Raw genomic sequence first — 23,521 nt, forward strand, 5'->3', positions numbered from 1 at the left:
TGCAGTGGAGTTAGTTAAAACCCAGGCTTACTTAATTATAAACTTTTTACTTAGGTGACTGTCCAGTAGGACATACGAATGGCATGCAGCATATGGGACAGTTTTTTTTGTCCTGACATGTGCAGTTCATTCCTAGACATCTCGTGTCCCTGGCCTCCAGAATAGCCCCTAATCGTTGTAATAACCAAAAATGTACCCACTCAGTTCCAAAATACTACAGTCACTATTGTTAAAAAACTGTTTAGTTCTTTCAAACCTTTTATCTTTACATTCTAGAGTTTCCATGTTTTTTTAAAAACATATAGCCATTTTTGTCCTGTGTTTAATCCAAGGAAAAGAAATCTTCCAGAACAACCTAAATTTTCTTTCTTACACAGTTTTAGAGTACTTTCACAGCTATAGGGTTCCTGAAATATTTATTTTTAATCTGCGTCCATTCTATGGCTGCTTCCCGTAATTAGGGTAAGTCTAGTTTCCATCTTTCTAAAATATTTTTATGAGTAATTTAGAAAAGTCAAATACCTTTCTAAATTTCAGACTTTTCAGGATGCGTGGGTGGCTCAGTTCGTTAAGCGGCTGCCTTCAGCCCAGGTCGTGATCCCAAGATCCTGGGATCAAGTCCCACATCTGGCTCCTGGATCAGCAGAGAGCCTCCTGCTTCCCCAACTCTGCCTGCTGCTCTTCCTGCTTGTGTTCCCCCTCTCTGTTAAATGAATAAATAAAATCTTTTAAAAATAAATAAATAAATAAATTTCAGACTTTTAGAATATTATTTAGATTATCCAAGATCCAGTTATATATTTGTACACACATAAACTATTGCATGTTTTTAGAATAGTAGATCTTTTTTGGATATGAGGATTGTCTGAAAATCTGATTTAGGCTGTGGATACCTCTTCTAGGAAAATGTACATACATCTCATATACTCAGCGTTTTACACAGGGCTCCAGAGGGCTCACAGATTCCTTGAAGCCCAGACCATAATGAATTCCAAATTAAAAACTCCCAGGTTAGAGCAGTTTCCTACTTATTTGTATATGGATGATCAGCTAATGATTTCACAAGAAGGTAACTTGGTGTCTTGATCACACTTATTAAGATAATAGTGATTATTGGGTAGGGTTTTCAGTGCTCATCCTGTGTGTTCTTGTTTTCAGAACAGTCCTCTTTAAACCTGAGTATCGTATGCTTACCATGTGCTCATAATGTATTTCTCTACCACTCTGTTATTCTCATGATCTTTTATGTTATTTTTGATCCTTTGAGATGGCCACTTTTAGTGCTGGAAAATAATGTTCCTGGTGTTATGCCCTTTTAGAGCTCTTTGACTCATGACTGAAATACATAAACTCTATGAAAAATAATATATACATTAATCAGTTTATATACTGATATGCTGGTGACAGTATATATGGAGATGATAGTGTTTGTATATTGTGTCTCTGTCTTGAAACAGGGGGCTATATTCAATTCTTACAGTTTGCCTAACTTCCTCCGTGAACACCAAATGTGTCATGTAGTTAAATAGTATGTGGTACAATCTCTTGATTGGTCATCGCCTCCTGAGATTATCTGTGAAAAATATTTTTTGTCTATTCTTTCAAATGTACTGTAATGTTTTAAGAACTTTTAAATATATAAACATTGAATTACTATGTTGTACACCTGAAACCAATATAATATTGTATGTCCACTACAGCTCAATTAAAATTTTTTTTTTTTTTTTTAAGATTTTACTTATTTATTTGACAGAGAAAGTGAGAGAACACAAACAGGGGGAGCAGCAGAGGGAGAAGGGAAAAGCAGGCTCCTTGCTGAGCAGGGAGCCTGATATGGGGCTCGATCTTAGGACCCTGAGATCATGACCTGAGCCGAAGGCAGATGCTTAACCATCTGAGCCACCCAGGCACCCCTCAATTAGAAAATTTTAAAAAGAACTTTTAAGTTATCATATAGGGAACCAATAATCAGTACTTTTGTCTCAAAAGTAATAGGCACAGAATCACTTTTCTGCAGCTTTATAATAATTTCACAACCTTTTGTATTGACCTAAACTGGGTGGTAGTGAATAAGAAGCTTAATAGCTTCTGTTTTTAGTAATACTTCCAACTTCTCCAAGAAATACATAGTGAATTAAATATTTGCCATACAGGGGTCCCTAGGTGGCTAGTCAGTTTAAGTGTCTGACTCTTGATTTTGGTCCAGATGATGATCTAAGGATTGTTTGATTAAGCCCTGCATCAGCCTTCGCACTGGGTGAGGAGCCTGCTTGAGATTCTCTCTCTCTCAAAAAAAAAAGTTTTCCCTCTCCATCTGCCCCTCCCTTCCTCTCTCTCTTCTCTAGTTTTAAAAAAAAAAATTGACATACACATCTACTAGATTGATTTTAAGATATAGCAGCTCAGTGTCTGGGTTCCCCACTTTGGCATTTTGCAAGTGTGATAACCAGAAGAGCTCGTTGGAGCTTGTCATAGCAATATTTAAATGTGGCTGCCAGAACATCCAGTTTTCAAACATGTAGGTACACTAGTTCAATACGTCTACTATTTCAACATTCAGGAGATGAGTTTCACTTATATTTTCTTGTGTTAATACTATGGGGCATATAATTTTGACAATAGCAATCAAGAGGTAGCATCTCTAGTATCTGTTCCTATTTCTTGACTTTACTGTGGTTTGAGCTCTTAGTAATCACTAGCCTTTTGAACTTTGCTAGAAAAGAAAAGCAATGCTTTTTAAAAGCTTCCATAATGATGTCTGAGTCGGTGTGCACATTAGGAATAGTGAGTTGTGGACTATTAGAGATCATTATTTTAAAGATCTTTATTTTAAAGTGCTCCTGGTTGCACAGTTGGTTAAGCATCCAACTCTTGGTTTCAGCTCAGATAGCAATTTCATGGTTGTGAGATCAAACCCCGCATTGGGCTCTGCTCACAACGGAGTCTGCTTGAGATTCCCTCCCACACTCCTGCATGTGTGTGCGCAGTCTCTCACTCTCAAAAAAAAATAAAAATAATAATAATAATAGTAAGATAAAATAAGGAAGTCTTAAAGGAACACAGAATCACAATAAAGCCTTACTACTTACAAGTGAAAAGGATGGAAAGGCAGAAAAACTTCAAATTATGTAATTCCAGATAATGTGTTAATTTAGTCAAAAGACTAATAGAGAGCTTCTTGTCTTGTAAATAAACCTAGTGGTACAGGGGTCAGGAAGGCACCCTAGGTTTAGGATAAGAACAGTGCCTTAGGGACACCTGAGTAGCTCAATCAGTTCAACGTCCAACTCATGTTTCATCTCTGGTCTTGATCTCTGGGTGGTGGGATCAGTTTCCTATCGGTGGGGCTGCACACTTGACAAGGAGTCGGCCTGGGATTCTTGCCCTCTGCCCCTCCTGTAGCTTGTAAATACTCTATCCCATAAGTAAATATTAATTTAAAAAAAAAAACACTGTATTAAAAATCATCTGTGTACTTGTGGGCCAGACTATGGGACTTTTAGCAAGTTATTACATCTTCTTGAGCCGTCTCATTTTTCTCATTCATAAATGAGGACAACAATTCTCATACCTACTTCCCTGGGTGCCTGCAAGATTTAATAATGTATGAAAGGTACTTGGGAAAGGATTAAGTGTATACATATTTGAAGTATTCTTCTAAAAATATTTATACATAACCCTTTGAGGATCAATATATAACACACAAGTTATAATTTAAGAGGAGGAAAAAGGTTGCCATGAGGCAAGGTACTGTCACTTCCTGTTTAAAAAATTCACAAATGCCTACCCTCAGCAGAGTTTTGGGTGAAGATCTGTAGAAGGTGATTAGAAACCATCAGGTTTAGGGGCGCTTGGTTAGTGGCATAGTGGTTAAGCCTCGGACTCTTGGTTTCTGCTCAGGTCATGACCTCAGGGTCTTGACAACAAGCGCTGCCTAGGCTCTGTGCTCATCGGAAAGTCTGCCTGGGATTCTCTCTCCCCCACCCCCTGCCCCTCCCGTTCATGTACACTCTCTCGTGCATGCGCTGTCTTAAATAAATCTATTTTTAAAAAGAAAGAAACCATCAGATTTGTGTTTGTTTTTCTGTTTTAACATGTTTATTGCCTATTTGGAAATTTGATTCCTAAAGCTAGAGCAGAATGAGCAGTTTTGAATATTGTGAATGGTGGGAAATGAGTTGAAAAGAATGTGCATCTGTTTGATCTTCAGTATTAATACCAAAAAATAGATCCTTGGAGGAAGCCAAGGACAAGCATGATCAGACCAGCCAAGACCATACATGGGTAGGCAAACTGGGCAGGCTCATAAGGATAATAGCAGCCAAGATTTAGTGAGCCAGACACTTCAATCAGTGCCTTCCGTTCATTAGTTCAATATTTCCTGAAGTAGATTTACTAACTTACTTCTCTTATTAAACTGTTGTTATTCCTCCCATTTCCATGTAGAGAAGACTGAGACTTAGGAGGGTTGAATGGTTTACCCACGATCTGATGGTCTTGCTCTTCACCACTCTATAGCTTGTAACCTCTTTTGTGCTCTCAGTCCCATGCGCTAGGGACCACACTGTGTCTTGTGGTTGGAATTTGATCTCCCAATTATGTATTCCTGTCAGACATTTTTCTCCTCAGCCTCTTGACTGACATTCCCTCTAAATCAACCACATGTAAGCATATGTGGAATGAATGAATTTGTCTTGTTCCACGTTTCCCTCTGTGTAGGGTGACCTTTCTGGTTTAGCCTTCTAGTACAGTAAACACTTATCAACAAGCTTGTTGCCTCTGCTCCCTATCCCCACCCCTGCATGGTTCTTTGAGATTCCATCATCAGTGTTAGATGTGATTTCTTTCAGGATCTCTTGTTTGTTATTTTATGTATTTGTGTGTTTATTTCCTTATAGGAGCACACATGTACACAAAACTAACGCTTGATGTCAGCTCGGGTCATGATCTCAGAGCCTCAAGCCCTCTGCTGGCTGTGGAGCCTGCTTAAGATTCTCTCTCCCTTTTCTTCTGCCCCTCCCCGCTATCCTACCTTCACCACCACCTCCCCTGACCACTCTCACATGCAAGTTTTCTCTCTCTCTTTCTAAAAAAAAATAAAAAAGCAGCATTTAAGACCTTTGCGGATTGTCTTTGAAATTATGGTGGTGATACTGATCTGCCGAACTATGAGGCTGCTGTGAAGATTAATAAGCAAGTTAGCAAAGTGTTCTTCAGGGTCTCTTTACTACTATTATTACTTCCATTGATGGGTAGGTGTATATGAAGTTAAAAGAATGAACTTTAACCCTCAATTTGTGGCAGAGTCTGGGAGACAGTGGCACTTTTCTTTTTTTGATGCTTTGTTACATAAACATCTGAGCATCCCTGGATTTAGGGGTAAATCAGACAAGTCAGGCTATGAAATGACGGCTAGGAAATCAACAGGGGGTCACCATACACAGCCAGAATTCATTCTCCTAGGGCCTTTTCTTTTTCTAAACACAGTACACTTACTGATTTCAGCACCTGCTTTTTCTTTGAGTTGGGATGTGGAATCATGAATGTAAAACTTCCGTGGCAACCCCTAAAAGCATTAGGTCACTTCATTAGAACAATAATCCATTAAGACTTCAGTCTTTATATACACCAAAAGCTCACATGACTTTTGAGCTCCAGTTTATATAATTTTGTTCTAGCTCCTGTTGTGTTATCTAAATTGAGAAGTTAATCTCTATAGCATCAAGTGATCTCTTGTAAAAATTTTAAGCATCCTATTGTCTGTTAAAAAAAGGTAATGATGAAAATTCTCATTGTTTTAGACAACTTTCTTCCTCTCAAGAAATTATAACCAAACAGAAATTTGAGTGTACATTGTTTTCTAGGCTTTTATTGTCAGAACATTTCTTGCAGCATTAATGCTCTAAAACTTCTTGAGGTATCACCTGCAGAATGATTTGTTAATCAGATCACTTTTGTTTATTTCACAATGCTCTGCTTTATCTGGGATGTATATTAACATCAGTGGTTACTATAGCCTGGAAGCTACTATATATTCAACACCTTCAAATTGTTCTTGTGGAAAACTACATAAAGGACTTTTGAGGGTACTTTGGAACCTACAGTTTAAAATGAGGGAGTGGTGTTTGCTGGCTGGTCAACAGTGAGTAATCATTCTGCAGTCATGCTGTTTTGAGTGTCAGACCCCCAGCAGGCTAGTGGATCCTAAGGCCTGTTCAGGGTTTCTTTGTAGACTTACACAGTGGCTGACTGTGGGTTCCTTTCTTTTCAGAATTTAGTTGTTTGCTGGAAATTGAGCTTTTGAATTTCATAGGTTCTTTGTCCTCCTCATTTGAAAAATATTTAAATGATACTGCTCAAAGGGCACACAGAGAAACATCATGACTGACTTTCGGGAAATTAGTAAGCAGTAGGGTTATTTTTAGCTTCTACTCCTTGCAAACATTTCCTTTTGTTCTTTAGAAGACATTGTTGATCTGTTCATTCATCGCTATGCTCTCTCCCCACACCGCCCGATGGCTTTGGATAGAATAAGCCCTCTCTTCTCTACTCTGAATGACATAACTCCTTTAATTTTTATTTTATTCAATTTTAGCTCATGAGTTATTCATTTGTTCATGTTTTTCTAGGTTCTGAAATACCACCACCGCCGCCTTCAAACACACACACACATTTTGTTATTTGGGGTTGGTTTGCACCCCCATATGCAAATGCTGACCAAAAAATATTCACCCAAGCAAAGTATAGAAAATGTATATTTTTGTCAAAATAATTGTAAAGTGGTGACTGATGGTGTGATTTATTTGCCTTTGTTAGCTCTATGAGTACTTATCTAAAAACTGTAATCCTTAGAAAATCTTGCAGTTAGTATGCCAGAATCCAGAGTGCAGGAGAGGTGGTTACAAAGGCTGACCTTGACACCCAGCCTTAGGTCTGATCCTTGAAGCATCGTCCAGTAGAGAGAGGAAGTAGGATTTCTAAGGAAGTACAGCTGAAACCTCAGTTTTGCTCTTCTTATGAAGGCAAATTTGATATAAGACTTTTCTACTTTAGATAATGCCCAGGAGGATTGAGTCACTTCGGAACATCCTAATTTAACCTTTATTGGTTTTCGTTTTTCTTATAAGTTAGAGAGGCATTGTAGTGGTTGTGGTTCAAACCGTGGGTTCTGGAGTCAGACCACCTGGTTTCAAATCCTAGTTCTCCTGTGAATCTGTGTGTTTCAATTTCCTTATCTCAAAACAGAGATCACAGTATGTACTTCATACAGTCGTTTTGCAGTGTGAATCAGATATCCGTGTAATGGGCCTAGCATAGTGCCTTGAGTGGTGAAGTCTCAATAGGTGTCAGCTGTTACGATTATTGTATCATGTTGTTTTATCTAAGTGTAGGATGTTTGTTATTTTAGAAGATTATATACCAGAAAGAGGCAAAATATTCAGTTTTCTGGAACCCTTGCCTCTTTCCTGTAAGAATTTGTTACTGGGATGTCCTCAAACGCAGGTGGCCTAATTCCAGACCTAGTGCATTTCATTTCCCTTGGCCCTTCAAGATTTGCAGCTCTTCTTATCTAGAATCAGCGCAATCATAATAGGAAGTCAAGCAAAACATTTTTTTGCATAAAGAGGGGAAGGCAGAATGTGAAATGGCCTAGACATCTGTGCTTCTGCCCTGGGCCAAAAGCAGAATCTTTCTCTGCTGCTGATTCGGTGTCCCATCTGCTCCCTCCTCCTGGTGCTTAAGCCCTTCTTCCTTTCCCTTCCCTGCAGAGCCCCAGGGATGATGAAGTGTCAGGGAGGGCTGCGGCGTCACACATCTGAAGAGGGAAACAGGACAGAGGTTCAGGGAGAGACAACACAGCGACAACCCCCATCCCACAGATGACCCAGTTGATTTAATGCTAAATCTCCTTTGCCAGTGTCAATTTTATAGAAGTTCTGTGGATGGGGTGCAGTTTTGAAAACATCAGCTGCTCTAGTGAATTCCCCTCTTTCTAAAGATCAAGAGCTTTCCTGACTCAACAATTTGCTAAACTTCACTTAACAAAAAAAAAAAAAAAAAAAGAAAAAACAAAACCTTTTTTTAACTCTTAGCCCACACCCTCAGAATAAGTCCTTTATTTTTACAAGAGATGCTTTAACTTCTGAGCATCCTTTGTTTGTCCAGGAAACGATAGCTGCATTTCACTCACCCCCACTTGCCAGCTAATCCATGGCTCTGACTCCCATTGAAGTGGCTTCTTGTTTTAAGGTAGCCTCTTCTACCCTGAGAGATCTGGCTAGGCTTTCTACTGCACGGTTTTCTTAGAATCACTTTTCTAAAATTTAGAAAACAAAACATAATACACATGCGAAGGATACCTGTCTACAGTGTTGTCATTTAACTCTTTGATTTTGATTGAAACTTGAGTAAATAGTAGAGTGATGAGTGCCCCAGAAAGGCATGTACTGAATAAACAAAGGGAAGCAAACAGAAAAGAGAAGTAGGGAGAAATTGTCTTAAATCTACTCATTTTTAATGGAAAAAAATTTTTTTACTCTTTTTACTTCCAAAGCTTAAGACTAGTAGTTTCAACTCAGACTGATTTTTGTTTTTGGTTATGTTTCCTGATGATTGTTCCATGTTTGTCTATGATTCAAAAGAATGAAATACTAATTTAACATAGAGTACTTGGTGGTTATTTTTCAGGCTGCTTGGCCTCTGCCTTTTGCTTTCATTTAAATTTGAAGTTATCCTAACCCTTCATTCAAAGAGGCAGTTGACTCTGATTCTGACTTGAGATTTAGAGAGTCCTTTTTTTTTTTTTTTAATATTTAAGTAATTTCTGTACTTACTGTGGGGCTTGAACTCACAACCGCCAAGATTAAGAGTCGCATGCTCTCCCGACTGAGCCAGCCAGGTGCTCACGTTTTAGAGAGTCTTAATTATGATTCATCACATACATAGTTTTCTTTTAGCGCTTTAAAAAAAGAGATGCCTATGTTAACTTTCTAGACCGATTTTGCACGATTTAGTGGAACAAATGTGGAAACCGACTTTGTAGAGGTGCCATCACAAATGCTTGAGAACTGGGTATGGGACATGGATTCCCTCCGAAGACTGTCAAAACATTATAAAGATGGAAGCCCCATTATGGATGATCTGCTTGAAAGACTTGTTGCTTCCAGACTGGTCAACACAGGTATGACTTGGAATTTTTGAAAAGGAAAATACATTATTAGAATTGCTCAAGGGAGAATTGTTGGCCTCTTCTGTAGAACGCATCTCCCCTTTAGTAATAATGGTACACTCAGGGTGCTAACCTGGGGAGGGAAGACAGCTAACTATACTAGGATTGTGTCCAAGAAAACAAAATCCATCTCCTTTTAAATGAGATACCTGCTCCCATTTTGCAGTGTGTACTGCAGCCATCAGCTTTTGAAATCTTTGATCTTGGGATACTAGAACACATAGTTCTCTCTTACCCAAAACATGCTGGAACATTCTTCTGCTACTAGGTCTTCTGACCTTGCGCCAGATTGTTTTGAGCAAAGTCGATCAGTCTCTGCACACGAACGCATCGCTGGACGCCGCAGGTGAATATGCCAAATACTGCACAGAGGTTCTAGGTGTCGCAGCTACTCCAGGTATGTAAACACCAGAACCCGAGTTCATTTTTTCTGTCAGGCATAGGGTATCCTCCTACCAGCCCTGCCAGGGAAGGTAGAGTTTGTCAGGCAGCTTACCTCACGTCCTTTGTTTCTGATTCCTCTAATCAGGCCCTGACTTTGAGATAAGCTTACTATGTCCATATGACTTATCCGGTCCAAACGTGCTTGGAGGACAGGTGGCGCCCGCTTTGCTGCATTTTAGTGTAATCAGGCCTAAGCAATTGGCCTCCACCCCAGAGCAGAGAACACCCTTCACATTTGGCCCCACCCACCTGGCTCCTCCCTCTGTGTGTACCAGGACCTCCCAGTGATTTCACTAAGAAATTGGCAGAAGGGGCCCTTTCAGAGAGAAGCGCAAACTTCTGCCTTGTCTCTGTTTTTGGTTCTCAGATCAGTTAAAGCGGTGTAACTAGCACTTTCTAACCTGGCATTCGTGTGGGTGGGTGGGTAGGTACACACATGTGTGTTCACGTTTATAGTTATATACTCTAAGCCAACATGTATTTATCCATGTGTACGTAGTTTGGTAAGGCGACTTTTTTCCACCAACGAAGTCGTCGTTTAAATGTATCCATCACATTTATGGTGACACTGAAGGTCAGAAGAGTTAACTGAGTCAGTTCAAGCTTCTCACTTCCTTTTGTGATCTGTTTATAGTAGACCATACAACAAGTTTGTGCCTGTGGCCACTTTGACAAAAATCCTTTTTAAAAGTAGCCCTAGAGGTAGACTGAGTTGGTAAAACCATTTTAGCTTTTTAATTTCATATATTTTTTAGAGATTTTATTCATTTATTTGACAGAGAGAAGCACAGAGAGAGAGAGAACACAAGCAGGGGGAGTGGGAGAGGGAGAAGCAGGTTTCCCACCGAGCAGAGAGCCCAGTGTGGGGGCTGGACCCTAGGACCCTAGGACCTGAGCTGAAGGCAGATGCTTAATGACTGAGCCACCCAGGTGCCCCCTTTTTAGCTTTTTAAAGAAAGAGTTATTTTTCGGTAATTATGAACCTACAGTAAGTGCCATTCTGATACATTTTTGGATATGAAGAGGTGTGACAAAGAGTAGGTTTACAATTAGAGTAATTATCTGCAAGAACCAAGTGTCGGGGATAAGAAAGGACTCAGTTCTGAAACCGAGAGCTATCTGGTGGGTGTGGACAAAGCCTCTGAAACTGTTGTTAGGCATTCCAGAGCTTAGGGCCGAAACCATCTCCGAGGTTGAGTCATCACGCAGAGACATTTGTAAACATCTTGGCAAAGGGCAGGTAAACCCAGGGAGTACTACAGGTAAGATCCTGCTTGCCTCTTCTCCCCAGCATCTGCGCTCACCTTAGGGAAACTTTAGCCAGCTAATAACCTGATTATTAACACTGGCCATCACATTGATTGAAATGTATCTTTCTTTAAAGGCACAAATATGCCAGCCACTTTTGGACATTTGGCAGGGGGATATGATGGCCAATATTATGGATATCTTTGGAGTGAAGTATTTTCCATGGACATGTTTTACAGCTGTTTTAAAAAAGAAGGGATAATGAATCCAGAGGTATTGTATTTTCTTCTCTCCTTTTGTTAATTTTGCAATTGCTCCCTCCCCTTTAATTCCTAGTGTAAAATATTTATTACACCTAGATTTTAGAGTAAGAGATTTGGTAACAGCTTTTAACTTTTAAGTCTTGCATCTTTTCATATCAAACATCATGAGGTTACAGTGCACAAGTGATTAATTCTATAAGTTAAAAAAAAAAACTACTGCATTGTCTTGCTTATTAACATTCCAATATATTGCATAATTAAAATTCAAAGCTTTGTTTATGCATTTGAGCATTTGTAGCAGCTAGTTTTGACATGTGCCGTACAATGTTTTCGTTTTATAGGAGGTTGGGAAAGAAAGGTAAACTCCTTCCTGATAGAAATGGTCTTGTAGGTTCTAATATTCTCTACACAGTTTCTTTATACATTTTCTGTGGGTGGTACCCTTTCTCTGTGGCTGGCATACCCCACCTACTATGTAGTTTGTAACCCAAATGCCTCTGAGTAATTTAAGCTGCTTCATTAACCTGAGCCATTCCTTTCTGTGTACAGTGAATTGACTGCCAGGTGGCTACAAGCCAAACTTTCCTGAGTTACAGTCCCCCAATCTCCACTCTTGTTGAAGACTCAGCTGTCAGATTATTTCTAGGGCTGATGCATTTTCCAGTGTGCTTTTTATTCTGTTTGATTCAGAAATTAGAAGAACAAATTATCAAAATCAGGCTCCCTGTGCTTATTTTAGCCAACTGGTTGGTTCCCCCCAAATTTCATGTTTCTGAATTGCATAGGGCCTCAACATACATACTGAAATATATTGCTGTAATTTAGACCACCCTCCCCTTCCCAGCCCCCGCAAAAAACCCACCTCCGGAGCACCTACATTCTATACACTAGCCTTTCCAATCACACCATCTTCCATCCCACCCTACCAGCTCTTAAGTCACTGGACACCTTCTTCCATTCCTTGGCCAACCTCTTACACTCGTCAATCACTGACTGTTCTCGTAAATATCTTGACTTCTGCATGACCTTCAGTCAAGTGCCCAGCCCTGGATTCCTCCACCATCTCACTTAGAGATGGTGTCCTTGGGATTCAGAGATTTCCCAAGAAGATCGTGTGAGTCCAGTAACATGCCCCACTACACAGTCATCCTATCCAACCTGTCTGAATACCCAGTGTTCCTCTGCTGTCCTGCCCACCTCCCTTATTGAGCTCCCCTGAGTCTCTCACTACCTCTTTGCTCTCCACGAAGAAAAGCAAGGCCATCAAGACTGAGTACTTCATCTTCTTTTTCTCCTCGTATACTTCAGTACTTCTTTCCTTCTGTCTCAGGGATGTCTGTCATACCAAACCTTACTGGCTTGCCATCTTGGAAAAAAACTGGAGTTATTGATACTGACTCTGATAGCCCTATGGCTACTACTCAGTTGTTCTTCCTTTGATAGCCTAATTTCTCGCTCTAAGAAACAGTCTTGGCAAACCTCTTTTATCTGGTTTTTGCCTCCACCAACTGAACTGGAAAGTTATTCTCTCTCCAGAGTTACCACTGATGAATGACCCAGTTGCCAACTTCCAAAGGCCCTTACCCATCATTTTCTTTCTTTTTTGTTTTTTTTTCCTACTTCTTGTTATTCCTCTCCTTGTTCACAGTCTTTAGCGTAACCATCAAATCCCTTCCTTACTTCCCAGAACTCTGTGTGACAGCCTAATTTCTGTGTTCCTATAGGTCTTTGCACCTTCACAGATTTGTTCGTTCTCTTTCTTCCACCTTAAATATGTGCCTTCTTGTCTATGCCTCTTAAAATTTTTACCATCCTGAAAAGCCCTACTCAAATGGCCACTCACTTATGAAATCTTCCAATCATTCCAGCCACAAATGGCCTTTCCATTTTTTGGAGAGCAGAATGGACTTGGGCATAGGAAAAGGGCTTCAAGAAGTTTTTTCTTATGTCTGGAATTTTTTTTTAATAAAGATTTTATTTATTTATTTGACAGACAAAGATCACAAGTAGGTAGAGAGGCAGACAGAGGGAGTGGAGGAAGCAGGCTCCCTGCTGAGCAGAGAGCCCGACAAAGGACTTGATCCCAGGACTCCGGGACCATGACCTGAGCCGAAGGTAGAGGCTTTAACCCACTGAGCCACCCAGGCGCCCCTGGAATTTTTAACTCTTACACAGAGTGAAAAAATGCAAGTTATAAAATATTTTGTAACACAGAATATAAATTTTTATTTTAAAATATATGTTAAGAAAAAGAGTACATCAAAATGTCCGTTCCTAGCTTCGTGTGATAACTTGATAACTTGATTTAATATTTAAATATTAAATATTTTTCTGTGCTTTTTGTGGAGCTTTTCCTTATTTTTACAAAGAACACATATTACTGCAGAAGTCGGAAAACGATAATTAAAGAGACACAAGGTCTAGTTGTATAAAGGTATGATTATGACCTGTTACTAGCTCTTACTATTTGGTGAGGCTTCTTGGCATAAGTGCTACAATACCTTTTTTCAGTTAAGCTTTCTCACTCACCTCCTCTGTGCTTCGACTCACGGGGCCACATCTCCAGGACCCTCCACCTCTTCCATCTATCAAGGTAACAGCCAAGGTGCAGATCCCAGTGGACCCCAGGAAACATGCAAGGCCAGCAGATTCAATCCCTGCCACTGTGCTTCTATGTACTTCCTCTTATTCTCAGGCTCCACAGCTTGGCAGGCAGCCAGACTACTTGTAATTTAGCCCGGGGACCTGGGCTGAACTTGGAGAAAGCAAAATTCCCAACAACTTGGAATTGTTGCCTTGTAATGTTAAAAACAGTTTTCAGTTTTACTATGATTCTGGATTCAACATTGCTGTATATTACTCATTTTATGCCATGAAGTTCACTTTTAATCCCTTCCTTTCTCTTTCCTATCAAATACTCTGAGATAGCATGTCATTTCTTGCTCCCCCTGCTATCATAACAGTATTGAATCTGGCTCCAGTGACCAAGGGGAATCCCTTTGCACCCCACCCTCAAATTCTTCCCTGCCATGGCAGATACTAGAACAGCTTTTTAAATAGCCATTTTGCTCTTTACTACAGTGTACTGTTTGTCTGGTTTTGTTTGCTTTAATTTTTTTTTTTTTTGCAAATGTTTCCTTTAAAGTAATACCTGATTAACAAAATTCAAATACCCACTTATTAAAAGTTAATATTTGAGACAGTAATCCCATTCAAGAAAAAAGAAATCAGTCATTATTATAGGTTTGTTGTGATGAAGAGAAAGAATTTTTTTAAGTTTATATATTTATTTATTTTTAGTAATCTCTACACCCAACATGGGACTTGAACTCACAACCCTGAGATCAAGAGCTGCATGCTCCTCCAACTGAGCAGCCAGGTGCCCCAAAAGAATTTTTATAATATAAGGAAATAGTGAATTTGATCTGAAGTCGTGGGTATCAGAGCAATCACAGTGTCTCATCCAGACTTCGTTGTCTCAAGGCCCTCACCCTCCCTAGTATGATTTATGTTTTTTTCATCATTGAGTTCTGCTATATTTTCTAGAATTGCAAAGTTTTCAGTAGAAATGGCCCAGTTATTATTGCCCAGCACAGTGAGTTAAAAAGACTGTTTCCCAAAGCCATTATAAAAATTCTGTAATAATAAGGATAAATAATAGACTCTAGAGACTTTCAGTAATAAACCACAACAAAAGCAAGCAAACAAATAAAAGGACACCTTGAAAGGAAGGAGAATGAGACTGTCCTTAGATTTCTTAATATGCATCACAATTCAGTATATATTGGTGCCACTATAGCTACATAAGGTTGACACCTTTTTTTTTTTTTTTAATTGAAATATGGTTGACACATCATGACCTGTTAGTTTCACCTAGTAAGTGTTTGAATTGTTTTGGGAAGATAGTGAGGTGGCCTTCAAGGAATCAGAGCCTACTATTCTTAGTCTCTAGACTCCAGAGAGGCTGAAGATTAAAAGATCATGGACTGTTGACATTATTGGTCCTGGTCATTTGTATTAACAAAAGAACATCTCCGGGCCTTCTCTCTATAACCTCTTCCCATCTGGCAAAGCTCAGGGTCTGCTCTGAGAAACATTCCAGATCTTAGCAAGCCTAAATGGAAAGTGCCCTACTCACTGGGTAAACAATAGGAAGGGCCAAATATAAAGCTTTTTTTTTTTTTTTTTTTTTTTTTTTTTAAGTAATCTATACACCCAAGGTAAGGCTTGAACTCACAGACCCCGGTGTCAAGAGTCAGATGCCCGGGGCGCCTGGGTGGCTCAGTGGGTTAAAGCCTCTGCCTTCAGCTCAGGTCGTGATCCCAGGGTGTTGGGATGGAGCCCCGCATCCGGCTCTCTGCTCAGCAGGGAGCCTGCTTCCCTTCCCCTCTCTCTCTGCCTGCCTCTCTGCCTACTTGTGATCTCTGTCTGCCAAATAAATAAATAAAATCTTTAAAAAAAAAAAAAAGAGTCAGATGCTCTACCAACGGAGCCAGCCAGGCACCCCAAACCTATAGTCTTCTGAATACCACATGTAGCACCAGCATATTTTATGCTACAGTGGTTTCATTCTGTTTTGAAGGCTTCTTATCAAAGTGTTAGAATTGGCCACTTACTATAATAGCCAAACTTTGCTACCTCTCATTTTATTTGTGATTCTTTTTTCCTCATTATAAATAAATAGACCATCTTAACTCTTTAATTAGTTTGTTAAATAAAGTCTTTGTTTCTAGTAGAGTGTGACGAAGTGTCATTATCAGACATGTATTTTCCTTCTCCAACTGATCTCTTAAACAACCATGGAAGGGAGCTGCTTGGGAATAACACTTTTCCAGCAAGCTCTTTGAAGATATCTTTAAGGTCACCAAATGTAGTTTCAAAATACAGCGGCTAATCACAGGGTTGAAAAAAATGGGGGCATTTTAACTAGGGCCATTTCTTTTTATAAGGCAACTTCATTGTGGGAAAATTTCCTAAGAGGTAATAGACATTGTGGATTCAAAGGCAATCATATTATTAAGTTAGAAGTATCTTTCACCTCTTTTGCATTTAGAGAAATTGCTAACCTCTGTTTTTCCGTCCATGAAGAAGAAATAAAATCGAGTGTCACTGTATTTTAACCTGTAACGCCATTAGGAAGTAGCTAGATCTTTATGTGCAGTAACAGATACAGAAACATGATGACTGTGGGGTTAACATGAAAGGAATTACCTGACAGAGAATGTGTAATATAAAGCTAAGTATTCCAGTGCCCTTCAGTTAGAATTCTAGACCCAGTTCCTGCTATAGTGTATTGCTAAGGGCGAATATGAAATTTCCTCTCCAGCAGGTCCTTCCAAATGGATTAATTTCTGCCTCAGCACTCCCGATATACCACCCCAAAGCTGATTTTTCTTATACTTCAGCCTTTTCTAACAGACTTAAATTCTGCCTGATTTAAGAATAAAGAAAGGAAATGGGATTGGTTTCCAGCTTACTTCTAGCATATTTACAAGGCTGGACCTCCTCTAAGTCTTGAATCCCAACCAATTGGAAGCAATTTTTCTCTGTCTTTCTACAACCTTTCTCTGTATTTCTCTTTGAACCCTAAACATCTGCATTGTTAATCGTCTCTTCCTTTATCTCACCTTCTAGATCATAAGACCCTTGTAATAGGAGCGTTTTATTCATTTTTGTTTGTCCTCTGCGTCAATTAAGGTAGTTCCCCGCATCTGCCTCCCCTCCCCCCAGTCCAGGTCTTACTACTGTCCAGCCTGCTTTTTTTTTCCCCCCCTAATCTCTGTCCCCATAAATAAAGATCTGTCTGTCTGCCCTCACAAATTGAAATTTTGCTTAAGGTTTCCAGAAGGCTTCTTCTAATGAAGCAAAAATTCCTGCCCACTGTTCTCATTGCCGTCTCCCTGACTACCAGCACCAGTCTTTGACTATATTCTTTTTTCTTTATTGTTGTCCAAGGTATTCTTTTTCCACCCACAATCTCCCCACCTTCTTAGAAAACAAAGGGTGTGCTGTTGGGAAGGAGTTCACAGATGGGCTGTGGAAGGAAAGGTTTCAAAGTCCACTTTTAAAGCTGCCCAGTGAGGGGCGCCTGGGTGGCTCAGTGGGTTAAGCCGCTGCCTTCGGCTCAGGTCATGATCCCAGGTCCTGGGTTCGAGCCCCGCGTCGGGCTTTCTGCTCAGCAGGGAGCCTGCTTCCTCCTCTCTCTCTGCCTGCCTCTCTGCCTACTTGTGATTTCTCTCTGTCAAATAAATAAATAAAATCTTAAAAAAAAAAAAAAAAAGCTGCCCAGTGAGCCTGTTGGAAGCCTGATCGTCATCAGCTGTGCTCAGGTGGCTGCTCTTTGCCCTGCTGCTGTTACTCAGAGTAGGAAGGAGACAACTCTGGCTCTGCTCCCCAGAGTCAGTCACAACAGGAAGGCAGTGGAAGTTTGCACATGCTGCCTCACGGAGGCCTGAGATAGCAGGAGACCCAAGCTATTGGTCATTTACATATTCTTATTACTGATAGGTGATGGCATCCTTCTTTCCCACCATTATATTGTTCTTAAAGCATTACCTTAGGGGGTTCCTGAGTGGCTCTCAGTCAGTTGAGCATCCAACTCTTGATTTCAGCTCGTGTCATGATCTTCGAGTCATGGGATTGACCTCAGGTTGGGCTCTATGCTCAGTGGGGAGTCTGCTTCTCTCCTTCTCCTCTGCCCTTAACCCCCACCCAACTCATGCTCACTCTCTCTCTAAAATGAATAAATCTTTTAAAATAAATAAATAAAATATTACCTCAAATAAATGGTACATATTTTTAGATAAAATGAGTGCCTTGTCTCTCCTACTTAATATTCCTACTGAATTAGGGAGTCTTTTTTATTAATAATGGAGGTCAAGTCTCTTGTGCTTTTTTTTTTTTTTTTTTGCTTTTTTTTTAGTTTTATTAGGAGACAGAACTAACTTTAAGGAGATGCTAAATCAGGAATGCATCTGCGTCCCTGCTCTGTATATCAGACACTGAACATAGGGGTGAAAATGAGAGGAGGGCTGGATGACCACTGACGATTACTGAGTGCCCCTGGATGCCATGTATTACACTGGGGAGTGGCAGTGTACTGAAATCATCTCTAATTCCCCATCAGCTAAGTGAGGGAGGCCTATTTCTACTTGACAGGTGAGGAAACCAAGGCCCATGGTCACAGAGCTGAGGGTGAAGCCAAGATTTGAATTTGGCCCTGACTCCCAAACTCCTGACTTTGCTTTAGAAAAACATCACTGTTAGAGAGAATTTGCACAGTTGGCAATAAATACACTCTAATCTTCCAGGATTAAAACCTCACAGGTGACTAATGTGACTTCCCTTCATAGAACAGTTAATAGGAGCTCTTACTATGTGCAGATCGTCCTGATGGATTTTTTTACCACATGAAAAATCTTCATGGTTGTCTTAGAACTTCTCTCTCTGGTTCCTCTCAGTTCAAGTTTCTTTATTATGTAAACAAAACAGAACAGCTTAGGCAAAGACTCCTTCGACCTGTGGCATATGTCTCCCAGACAGTTTTTTCTCTCACCCAGAAAACTGGTACCTTCCAAAAACACGAAAATTCACTTAACTTTTCTTTCTTTGTTGTTGTTGGGGTTTTTTGTTTTGTTTTAAAGAAAAGCAAGATCCTGTTACTAAATTGACTCTTAAACTGTTCTCCAAACTTCATTGCGAAGGAAATGAAACTATTAAAAGGCCATTGGCCTGTAATTCAGGAAATTGAATCACCTTGTTTGGAGCCATAAGCCTCTCAGGACTGGAGCTGTGCTGAGCCGAGCACCGCACGGTGCCTGAGACAGAACAGTGCCCTGCTCCGAGGCGGCTAGACTCGTGGGTGGAGCCCTGAGCCGCCTCCTCCCAGTGCGGGCGGGCCGGCTCCTCAACAGCCTGCTTTTCTTTCTCCCTAAAACCAGTCCTCTGTACAAATGAGACTGTTTTGTGAGATATCAGCATTGTGGGTGACTTATTTTTTACCTTAACCTAGATTTTCACTAACGTTTCTATAATATTTGTGGGATGAAGTATGTCTTTTAATAAGTAAAAGTGTCTCAGATCTTGAGCATTAAGAATTTCTGCAGGTAAATACTAATTAGGGAGTTTAGATGATGGGTACATGGGGTTCATGACCCTGCTGTCTCTGCTCTTAGTATATATTTACATTTTTTTCCATTAAAAAGGATTAAGATATTTTTGTAATTCTGCAGATGAATTTAATTCACATTTTCTAAGTTCTTCCTCTGTTGCTAGCAGTCTTTCTCCCCAGCCTGCCCAGTCCCCATGCTGACTGAACTCTGTAGGCAAATGTAACCACATTGGGCAATGAAAGAAAAGGAAGGGAGGGAGACTGTTTGGGCTCAACAGCTCTGAGCTGTTGCTACTTAGAATAATAACGTCTATGGTGGGAGTAGCCATCACTCACATTTTAGGTTCTCCATTGCTGTTGTCACAGTCAGGAATTGCTGCAGACCGAGTAAGAAACTACGCGTTATTTTTTTTCCCCCAAAGACCATTAAATCGAGCTCTAAGCCTTCATGACCAGGGATTTCAGCAATGCAAATACCTGTGATCACAGGCCCTACCCTTTTTAAGAAAATGTATGCAAAGCTTGTAAATAAAGCAACAAGAATTCTGCATGCCTTTTCAATGCCAGATTAGAATATTTCCCAACCATCCCTTCTAAGGTTCATTGTGTGTTCAGGCCCTCCACCTGTCTGCTGTGGTAGCCCCCTGTGGCTATCAAGCACCTGAATGTGGCTAGTGTCACTGAAGAATTGGGTGTAAAAGTAAAAAACACACTGGGTTTTGATGACTTACAACAAAAAAATTAAATCTCAGTAATTTATATATTGATATATGTTGAAATAATGTACATATACTGGTTAAAATATTTTATTAAAATTCATTTTACAGGGTTTTGTTGTTATCTGTTTTACTTTTTTTTAAAAAAGCAGAGAATCTGCTTGAGGAGTGTCTCTCTCTCTCTCTCCCCCTCTCCCCTGCTCCCTGCTTGCTCACACACTCTCTCTCTCCCTCTAATCTTTTTTTTTTAACTTTTTAAAAAATTTTTTTAAAGATTTTATTTATTTTTTTTAAGTAAGGTTTTTTTGTTTGTTTGTTTGTTTGTTTAAAGATTTTGTTTATTTATTTGACAGAAAGATCACAAGTAGGCAGAGAGGCAGGCAGAGAGGGGTGGGTAGAAGGCTCCCTGCTGAGCAGAGAGCCTGATGTGGGGCTCCATCCCAGGACCTGAGATCATCACCTGAGCCGAAAGCAGAGGCTTAACCCACTGAGCCACTCAGGAGCCCTCCAAAATAATCTTAAAAAAAAAAATAACCTATTAGTCATATTGAGCAAATGATATAATGATATGAAATTATTTGAAATAATTTCAAAGTGTTACTCTGTGATGTATTTATTTTACATGTATATTTAGAATTGGGCTTCCCTGAATTACCTTGCTCTCCTTCCCCATAAGGATGATGAAAAGGAAGTGAAAATATTGAATAATACTGATTCTGAATTACAGTCGTCTTCGTTCACTCTATTTGCTCATATATTTATGTAAATAAAGGCAGAGTAACTGATGTGTTTTTAAAATTCCAGACCTCCTCCCCAAAGAAAACTTTACAAAGGTCCTTATTCCTAGCTCTGAGCCCACAGAAGTATCTTACCCTACACCATGGGACATGTGCTATTGTCATACTGCTGTTCATCAAGATAAGGGGTTTTCTGTAAGCCCCTCTTAAAAACATTTTGGCAAGAGTGGTGCCCCTGTTTCCAGGTACACAGACCCCCTGTTTGAACACTCCCTCTGCTAACCCTTTTGAAATCGCACTGGAGATGGGCTAACACAGGAATCTGTTATACATTCCATTCGGCTATTTTTTGTTCATCTGTTTGCTCTCTGTTGAGACTCTAAGGAGACAAGACAGTAATAAAGAGGAATGTAGAAGACCAGAGTTTGTAAGCTTCAGATATCATAGCTACCAAACCGAGGAAGTACGACAGAAATGTAGTCTAGGCAGAACATCCAGAGTAAAGCCCTTTTTTCTTCACCCTTACCGCTTTTTCTTTTGCATCTAGGGATTTGGAAAATTGCTTTAACAATGAATTATTAGGCATGATGTTTTATTTTATTAGGTTGGAATGAAATACAGAAACCTAATCCTGAAACCTGGGGGATCTCTGGACGGCATGGACATGCTCCAGAATTTCTTGAAACGTGAGCCAAACCAGAAAGCGTTCCTAATGAGCAGAGGCCTGCATTCTCCATAAACTGGGGATGTTTGGTAGCAGTCCATGTCTGGAGGAGAAGTTGACATCGCCATGTGTTACTGGCCTGGAAACTGAACGGAGTTTTGCAAATGAAAATTTAGATTTCTATTGACTGCCTTTTGTTTTTCGCTTTGAAAAATTTTGCAGATGTAAATGAAACTATAAATACCATGACCTAAGGAAACACCCATTAGAAAATAACTGTACTATAAAGTTTCATAAAAATGGATTTGATTTCTTTTTATAAAAGTTTCATATGAATGTAATTTGACTTTTTACTATTGTAATCTAGATAATATAATGTCAGAGGGCTAAAAATTTTTAAATTGAATCATATACATTATATAATTTGATCCTTCTTATATCTTAAAGTTTTGTACTTGGGATTTCTGGACTGATAAATGAATCATCACATTCCTCTGGTAAATATTTTCTTGGAGCCCTGCATTACCTTTGACCTTCTAACTCATGGTAAAATGTGACCTCTTTGCCCACATACCTCACAGCCAGGGGAATATGCCTCAGTAATGCATTTATCTTTGTATTTCAAGCCTTATGCTCTCCACCTTTCTGCCATACGTAAATTATGTTCTGCCATTGGGGGCTATCTTTTCTCAAGTCCTATCAGAAAGTACCAAAAAAAGTATGAGTTTTAACTGAACTGTCCTAATGTAAATTGTTTTGCAATATTTGTATTTGTGTTAGAGGATTTTCTATCTTGTATTAGAGGTTCATTTCCACCTCAGCATTTGAGATTGTCAGTCTTTCGGCAAATTTGCCAATTTGGGCACTAAAGCAAGTCCAAGGATATGTTTCTCTTCTTGTGTTCCGATAAGTGATAGGGACTTTGCCTCCTTTACTGCCATCTCATCCATAGTGACAGATAAACATGTCACAAATGGCCATGTAGTGAAGAGAGCTCAAGCTGGTGTGGCACAGAAAGAGCTCAGAAACTGCAAAAGAGGAATGGGTTCTGGACAGAAGTGTTTGAGGATGGCTGCTCCAAAGTGTTACGTGTTCTTAAACTCAGCCACAGGGAAGAGGCTCTTCCGAGCCTGTCTTGTCTGGTGATTTTTATTTTAAGTGAACCTTTGGATCTCTTTTTAACTTTCTTTTTTATGAGTCTAAATTCTACTTCTATAGCAGACCAGTAAACTCACAGTACTTACTTTTCCCTAGGAATCTACTCAATAAGGAAACCAAAACAGGATAATAAAAAAAAAATTTAATTAGAAAATCCAACTTTGAATGTACTCTGATAGGTCTTCTAGTTCTTTTCCACTGTATAGCTGAGGTATTTTGCTGGTGAGGTACAATTAGACAAATGACTTTGTGCGAAATAAAAACATATATACATATATTAATTATGCTGCATAATAAAATTATAGACAGTGGGAAAAGTTAAGAGCTGTAACAACACATAAGAAAATTCTAAGATTGTTATTGCCAAGCACATGAGTTAAACATGCACATGAAATCCTACCGTCCATCTGAGATAATCGCATGACCCTTCTCTCCCCAAAGTAGTTTCTTTAACCTGTGGTACTTTTCTCATATCTTTTGTTTTTCCCCCAGACTGTTCTGTTTTCCAATTTCAGACAAAAACTCTCTTCAGCTTTTTCTATTGTCTTTCTGTGTATCTCCTTAACAATATCTTTATCATTTTAAATCTTAATCTATTTCACATGGAAAAACTAATACTTGGTGTGAAAAGGCTGCACACAATAAAGTTGGATTATTATCCATGACAGTGAGCTCCCATTTCTTTCATACTGTGATGTTAAAACTGAAATGCATAACAAAACAAAAGTGCTATGATGTTCTTTTTATTTAAAATCCACATCTGATATTTTAAATCTTCCAAAGCATTGCAGTAATTTCAAATACTTATTCTTTAGCATAATTCAAAACTAAGCATAATTCAAAAACTTTATTTTTTAAAGTCTTTGAATATGGCCATTTATCTATTTTTTCTTTCTTTCTTTTTTTTTTTTTTCCTTCCAGATCAGAGCATAGAGTGTCGGTAAGGCATTCT

General features: G+C 39.4%; 1 protein-coding gene across 1 annotated transcript in view; it reads left to right on the forward strand.

Moving 5' to 3' along the window:
• Nucleotides 1–23,234, forward strand: part of NLN (neurolysin) — a 93,584-nt gene extending 70,350 nt beyond the window's left edge. Inside the window, exons 10-13 of the mRNA XM_047730590.1 lie at nucleotides 8,995–9,181; nucleotides 9,498–9,626; nucleotides 11,058–11,194; nucleotides 21,352–23,234. Of these exons, the coding sequence (XP_047586546.1) occupies nucleotides 8,995–9,181; nucleotides 9,498–9,626; nucleotides 11,058–11,194; nucleotides 21,352–21,486 (588 nt within the window). The 3' untranslated portion in view covers nucleotides 21,487–23,234. The remainder of the gene's footprint in view (nucleotides 1–8,994; nucleotides 9,182–9,497; nucleotides 9,627–11,057; nucleotides 11,195–21,351) is intronic.
• Nucleotides 23,235–23,521: the final 287 nt, after the last annotated feature.

The sequence above is a fragment of the Lutra lutra genome, chromosome 5 (assembly GCF_902655055.1).
Source record: "Lutra lutra chromosome 5, mLutLut1.2, whole genome shotgun sequence".
Classification (NCBI taxonomy): Eukaryota; Metazoa; Chordata; class Mammalia; order Carnivora; family Mustelidae; genus Lutra; species Lutra lutra.